This window comes from Cynara cardunculus (assembly GCF_001531365.2).
Source record: "Cynara cardunculus var. scolymus isolate 2C chromosome LG 1, CcrdV1, whole genome shotgun sequence".
NCBI lineage: Eukaryota > Viridiplantae > Streptophyta > Magnoliopsida > Asterales > Asteraceae > Cynara > Cynara cardunculus.
The window spans coordinates 22,672,390-22,679,732 of record NC_037528.1 but is presented as its reverse complement, the minus strand read 5'-3'; the positions used below and the strand labels follow the sequence as shown (position 1 = coordinate 22,679,732).

The following is a 7,343-nucleotide window of genomic DNA, read 5'->3' as shown; positions in this document are numbered from 1 at the left end:
AAACAATCCCTAAGTAGTCGGAATGATTAAAAGTCTCTCATGATATAGTATAAAATGAAATATGATTGTCTGGTAATTGTTTACAATAAATTAGGGTGATGAATGATTAAGAAATAACCTGGATACAAAATCATTCAGAGAGTTTTAGAACCATTAAGAGACAGACTTTTTTTGGTCAAACATGATTCACCGCATTCTGATGTTGCCTTCATAATAAAACTATTAAGAGATAAACAAACTAACCCTAAAAAAAGTGGTAAAATATTAATTTTGTACAACAAGATCCAATTAGAGTCTCTATATATCAACTACTGTTATCCCATCAAAAACTTAAAAAAGTAAAGAATTATGTTGTAGTCTAATACAATACATTTTATAGCAACCCCATATGCAGATCAACTTTAACCAGATCCAAACTAAAATAATAGATTGACGAAAGTGCCCTCTGGTTTAAAGAGGGAAAAGAAAGGTGACCCTTCCTGGTCCATGGGCATTTTCGTCAGTTCCATAAATTTATTATGGTGATAGCAAAAGCTAATCTGGAAACAAGGGCTGCACATTCTATATATACATCACAAATTGAGTTTAGAAAAGATTGAAGGAACAAGATCTACTACAGACCAAGCAAGACCAGCATATTGAAGCAACCTTATACCTGTATCCACATCCAATGAATCCTGATTACTGAAAAAAAACATTTTCTGAAGATACCCATTTGACTTTTTGACCGTTGACGAGCCGCTCAAAGCCGGGACGTACCCGGAAGATCTTATCGAGATGCCTAATGCATTTGCGGTAATGGGTAGAATCCATTTTGCAAGAGCCTTGCTGCAGAATTTGACAACCAATATGGTCGGAATGCCAATAAGGATCCTACCGGCAAAGGCAGCCATTAGGAGCCGAGGGGTGAACACGCGTGCTACTTGTTCGTGGTGGAAGTGCTCGTATGTTTGTTGGACGCCGGTCACCTAAAATGATGTATATAGATTAGTTTTTGGTACGGTATGAAAATGTTGTCTTTCGTTCCATGAAAATTGCAACATATGATGGTTGATTTAGCTTCTTGGAAGAGGTCTAAAATACCCTTTAATAACGATGAAATACATTTGTTCTTGTAAACCACGAACAATATAATTGATTTTGTAACGATGACAATGAGCAACTAGGCAACTATGAGTCATGAACTTCCCAAAAATAGAAGTGTTGCAATTTTCTTAGAAGGGGTTGCAGGTTATTAATAGAGTTATATTCTTACAATTCCCAATGCCACGCCGGTGAACGCTGTGTGATACTCAAAACTTGGAGTTGGAAACTCGGGTGTCGGGTAGGCAAATAGCATCAAGAGGCTAAGTGCAGCCCAAAAGGATGTAACTGCAAGAAAAGAAAAGCGTCCAACGTAAGAACTACACATAACTAGTTCTAAATTACTAAAGCAACTTGAGCATTTTGAGAATGACAAATCCTAGATGGTGCGTTTGGTACGCAAGACAGGACGGGACAAGACAAAAACTTGTTGCCTCATGTTTGGTGCGCCATTGAATTTGAATTGGGACAGGATAGAACCTTAGTGGGACAAAAATGCATTTTTATTCTGTCCCACCAAAATAAGTGAAACAAAAATCAGGAAGATGTGACAAGATTGGTATATTACTAAAACTACCCGTGTTAAATTAAAGGGCAAATTGCATGAAAAAGTAACGTATTTTAACTTGATTCCTATTTTGGGTAACATACTTTCAAAACTTTCATTTTGGTACCTATTGACAGAGCAAATTGCATGAAAAAGTAACATACTTTAACTTGATTCCTATTTTGGGTAACGTACTTTCAAAACTTTCATTTTGGTACCTATTGATAGAGCAAATTGCATGAAAAAGTAACATACTTTAACTTGATTCCTATTTTGGGTAACGTACTTTCAAAACTTTCATTTTGGTACCTAAGATGTAAAGTTTTAAACATTTAAGCACCCGGGTAACTGGTTGAAATATTAACCGATTATCATGYTGATATGGCGAGTGATGTGGTATCAAACTCAGTATTATTTGCTGACGTGGTCAGTGACGTGGATTTTTTAAAATCTAAAATTAGTCTTTTTTTAGTCTAAAATTAGTCTTTCCGGGTTACCTGGGTACTTAAATGTTTACAACTTTATATCTTAGGTACCAAAATGAAAGTTTTGAAAGTACGTTACCCAAAATAGGAATCAAGTTAAAGTACGTTACTTTTTCATGCAATTTGCTCTATCAATAGGTACCAAAATGAAAGTTTTGAAAGTACGTTACCCAAAATAGGAATCAAGTTAAAGTACGTTACTTTTTCATGCAATTTGCCCTAAATTAAAAAAAAAACCCTAAAACCTTCTACAATTCTTGCACCTGTCTACCTCACTCTCTTCTGACAAGACATGTCCGGTCCCTCCCACATACCAAACACACCCATAGGAACTTCCATGGTACCGGCTGTGTCGCAAAAAATAGCCCACATTTGGCTTTTGAGCGTCAACTAAGTTAAAAGTAAGCCCGGATTTTTAAGAAGCGTAGAATACGTTGGTAACTACATTAAACTATTAATTAGAGATTAAAAAACTAATAATCAAAATAGTTATTGGGTAGTAGCAGGTTTGAATCTCTAAAATGAAATTTATATTCAAATTTTACAGGCATTTGAAAGGCAATGGTTATATGCAGTAAATCAAAAAATCGTTTAAGCTAAGTACAAGAACCCGTACCATTTTGTCCTGAAACTACAAAATTGTCAACGTGATCATGAATAGAAAGCCAAAATGCAAGTATTGCCAATCCAAGCACAAGACCACTAACGATATCAACCACGCTGTGCATACCAAGATATATTCTTCCTGGAGAGAGATGGGGTAGTGATAAATTGGTCAGTTATTGATTATATAGGAGCTAAAAGGGACCATAAGACATGATTTTGAAACTTACCCAATCCAATAAGACAAACAAACAAGCAAACAAGTGCAAATGCTGCTAGCTGAAAGGATGCATCTGATTTCTCGTTGCAGGACGATAGATAATGCAAGAGATACCTGAATATCCCAGAAAACATAAATCAATGAATGATGTTTTTACAGCAAACGTGATTAGAATCCCATATATTACAATCAATGAATGTTCAACATTTAGGGTGCGTTTGTTGGAGGGACAAGAGGGGACAGGACAGTACTGTCAGTACAAAAACTTATTGTCCCACGTTTGGCATGACATTAGACTGGGACAAAAATGACCTCAGTGGGACAAAACTACATTTTTTTCTAGTCCGACCAAAATAGGTGGAAGAAAAATCGGGAAGATTGGTAAATTACTAAACCAACCATGTCAAATTAAAACCTCAAAACCTTCCAGAAAATTCACTTGCTTACCTCACTCTCTACCTTCCGGGTACCAAACGCACCCTTAGGAAGATTGGGTTGGTTTTGTTATAGTCACATTTGCAGATTTTAAGGGTTTAAGCACCACCATAAAGTTCTAGGATATGAAAAGGATCATAACAGTCAAGAGTTTTTGTGATTAATAATCTTAAGGAAATTGGCTTAGGACCTAAGGAGACCTTGGTGCATCAAGGCTCAGCTATGTTGAATTCATGATTTTTGTAGTAATCAATTCAGCATATATAAACCAATATACACGGAAAGGTTGAAAAGCACGGAACATACCCAGATAAGCATACAGTGTTAAGAGTATGTGAAGAAGGCAATCCATACTCCATGGCATTCTCTTTCTCATCTTCAGTGACAGTCAGAATCCTCACAGGTGGTGATTTGGGTCTAGGAGCTGACACCACATCCTAGAAACATAAGCAATATGACAAATATTTATGGATGAAAAAATGTACACCTAAAAATACAATCAAGGATGAACCTGATATTATACCTTTATGCAGTTCCCTGTATAATCACAGAATGCCATCAAAAGTGTCATCTGCCTTGCCAATTTCCCATGTCCACTCTACAACATAAAATCATCACCCACTTAATTGCATCCCCCATAGCCAAAATGTCTTTACTTGTAATATAAAATATGATTTTTTTCTGATGTGTGAAGGTAAAGAATGGTTTGGTGATCCATTTAGAACGGTCGGAATCGCCTTTTTTTAGCTTCTGAAATATTTAGAAGTATTTGCCCAAATGTTCATTTGATGAGAAAACAAAACTTTCTCTTAGAAATTACATTTTCAGGTTTAGGCAGAATCATTTTAAGGATTAATTCTACAAAATAATGTGTTGCCAAACCACCCCTAAAATTCCATAGAGAAGAAAAAGAGAAATTACCCAGAATAGCAAGGGAAGAAAGCCAGTATAAAAAGGGACAGAAACAACACAGGATAACCCAGCAAACAACGCATCCAAAAATGAATGCTGGTATTTCTGCACAAAGTCAACAAATATTTATGTAATCCATCAACAATCCAGCACCCAAAAAAAAGAAGCAAATTGATGACATTAATGACATGGGTGAGTGTAGAATGCGGCCTTTCTCCAAATACACACATAAAATTCAAGCAGAAACTTATAATTCAGCAAAAAGAAACATGAAAGAGGTCACAAATTGATGAGACTAATGATAAGGGTACTTGTAAAAGTCAAACGCCTTATTGTCATATAATCAAACACATGGTGCGCATACCTGGATCTGAAGAATAATAGGTGTACCAGAGATTACACAACTCGATACCCATGGTTGGGTTAAAGATCTAATAATCCGGGTCACATTGAACATCGAAGACACAACAATCCATATCAAAATCCCACATAAAAGCGTCACTTGCCATGTGGGTATTAAGCTCTCCATTTTTCACTCTGTTTCTTCGTTTTTCAAACTTACAAGATTAAGGGGTCAAAGAAGATGAACAAATGATAATCTAGTGAAACTTGAATTCAGATAATTGGATTATGACTTTGCTGTGGATTTTGTTTGCAGAAAATTCCCAGCTAGTCGCCAGCCAGGTTCGGAACATTCCATGAGCACACCATTTTTTTCCATGAATAAAAAGGTTGAACTTACAATTTGCAACATCTACTTTGACTTTGACTCCGCAGTTGCCGGGTAGGATCTTCAAACAATATAATTGGATCACACCCTTGTACTTTGACTATAGTTGCAAAATGCCCCTTCAAGAATAACCTTTTGTTTCTTTTAGGCAAAATAAACAAAGTAGTTACTAAACTTTATAGTTTAATTTTGTTTTTGATTTTCAATAGCAATCAAAGATTAAAATAACCTCAAAAAAATTGTAAGAAAAATTCATTTATGATAATATGAATTTAAGGCTGTTTGGCAATTACTGAATGGTTTAGTGCAGGATGATTAAGTTGTCAGAATGATCAAGAGACTCTCATGATATAGTGTAAAATAAAATATAATTGTTTGGTAATTGTGTATAATGAAATTAGGGATCTTAATTGGTTAAGGGAGATCCACGATACAAAATCATTGTTTTAGAACCATTAAGAGGTAGACTTTTTTTTGCCAAACAAGATTCACCTCTTAACGATTCAGATATTGTCTCTTAATGAAACTATTAAGATGTAAACAAACAACTAAGTTGTTAACCATTTTTTGTATTTGATTATAATAAAAACGACAAAAAAAAAAATTCATTTTATTTTTTATAAGAAAAATCTTTAATATTTAATAGTTTTATCTGATTTTAACTCGATAGTTTCTATCCATGTCTTGAGTTCAGCCCTAGATTTTGAATTCAAACTTCGATGATCAAATTAGGCATTTAAAAAGAAGTTAATTGGCATCCTTTGTAGTTAGCTAATTTTCTCAGTTATAAATTTCAATAAAAAGTTTTATCAGATATATATATATATATATATATATATATATATTTATATATTTTAATCAAAATAATTGACATAAATATATAGTTAATATGGAATAAAATGACTGAATAAGTCAATCAATGATCTATATCGTATAATTTAATTAAAGTATAATAAAAAGAGACGTAAAATTAGAAGTTATGTTATTAAAATACATATACTTTTTCTCTCCATGAGTCGATCAATGTTTAAATGGTCAAATATTGAGGGTAGTGGAATGGTTGTTTAACACGGAAAGAGACTCATATTCGATTGATGGATATGAGGTTATTGACAAAAAAGATTTGAGTAAGTTAATTCGTTTTTTTTTTTGTCGAAGTTGCTTAATTTTTCGTCTAACTCACGTTCTTTTTTGTTTGCTTGAATCGGGATCTTTTGACTCAATTTTATCCTAGTTTTGCAGAGTTTGGTTTTATGGGGTGATGGAAGTTATATATGGGAAATTTGAGTTTCTATGCTTAATATTTCATAATACAATTATAGAGGGAAGATCAAATGTTAACCAACAATTTTGTGTTAACTTTGCAAACCATGTCAATCAATCAAATTTCATTCTTCTAGTAGGTTTATGTCATGTTCACAAGTTAATTATAAGAGTATTTCAGTAAATTGATTTGATATGTAACTCCCAAACAATTAATGGGGAGTTATAAATCATCAAATCCCAAAAAATATGCATTTATAATATATATATATATATATATATATATATATATTATTTTTAAATCTTGATCTTTCATGTTCATTGTTTTATGAGTTTTTAATTCGCATAGGAAATACTGTACTAAATTTTTAGTATCGAGCAAGCTAATATGGATAAACGCAATGGAAAAGAAATCAACAACAGTGAGAAGATTAAAGTGGTTTATGATGACAATCGGATTTCGAGTTCGGGAAGTAAAGAAATTAACCAAAGCGAATGTCTTGGTAATAGATTAATATTTTTATTATATTGGTTTTAATCGAAATTATGTTCATTACGATGTGTTGTGTTTTTTATAATTCATCTTGTATTGATAATTTTTTCTCTTTAATTGCACCACGTATTCATAGCATATATGTTATGTGTTCGTACTATTTCTACGATATTCTCTCACTATGTGGCTTGTACATGTTCATCACTCATTCATATTGTGTTCATACTATTTCTACGATACTATTGTTCACAAGTGTTCATATTGTGTTCATATGTACACTAGCTGCATATATCAACACTGGTTAACTTCTGAATGTGTTCATAATTAATGAACTATTATTAACGAGCTATTTATATTGTGTTCACACCTATTTTTTATTTATTTCCTTTCGTGTAGCAGTTATTGTTATTATGTTCATATTGTATTCATAAATGCTATGCAGTCCAAGTTCATATATATGTCAATTTTTGTTCGTATTTTACACAATGGTTCATATATATATATATATATATATATATATATATATATATATATATATATTCTTGCATTAAAATTTTAATTCAAAATTATAA

General features: G+C 32.9%; 1 protein-coding gene across 1 annotated transcript; it reads right to left on the bottom strand.

Moving 5' to 3' along the window:
- Positions 1-333: 333 nt before the first annotated feature.
- LOC112514709 (lipid phosphate phosphatase delta-like) lies at positions 334-5,025 on the bottom strand. The gene is made up of 8 exons (XM_025121311.1): positions 4,650-5,025; positions 4,295-4,390; positions 3,897-3,971; positions 3,680-3,810; positions 2,949-3,052; positions 2,732-2,860; positions 1,256-1,371; positions 334-968 (listed from the first exon to the last, which is right to left on the bottom strand). Exons 1-8 carry the CDS (start codon positions 4,812-4,814, stop codon positions 573-575), a joined length of 1,212 nt encoding a protein of 403 aa, XP_024977079.1. The 5' UTR covers positions 4,815-5,025; the 3' UTR covers positions 334-572.
- Between the last annotated feature and the right edge of the window lie 2,318 nt (positions 5,026-7,343).

Coding starts and splice junctions, on each gene's coding strand:
- LOC112514709 (XM_025121311.1), bottom strand. CDS start 4,814: ATGGAGAGCTTAATACCCACATGGCAAGTGACGCTTTTATGTGGGATT. Junction 4,391..4,649: donor CTATTATTCTTCAGATCCAG/GTATGCGCACCA, acceptor GACTTTGTGCAG/AAATACCAGCATTCATTTTT. Junction 969..1,255: donor CCGGCGTGGCATTGGGAATT/GTAAGAATATAA, acceptor ACATCATTTTAG/GTGACCGGCGTCCAACAAAC.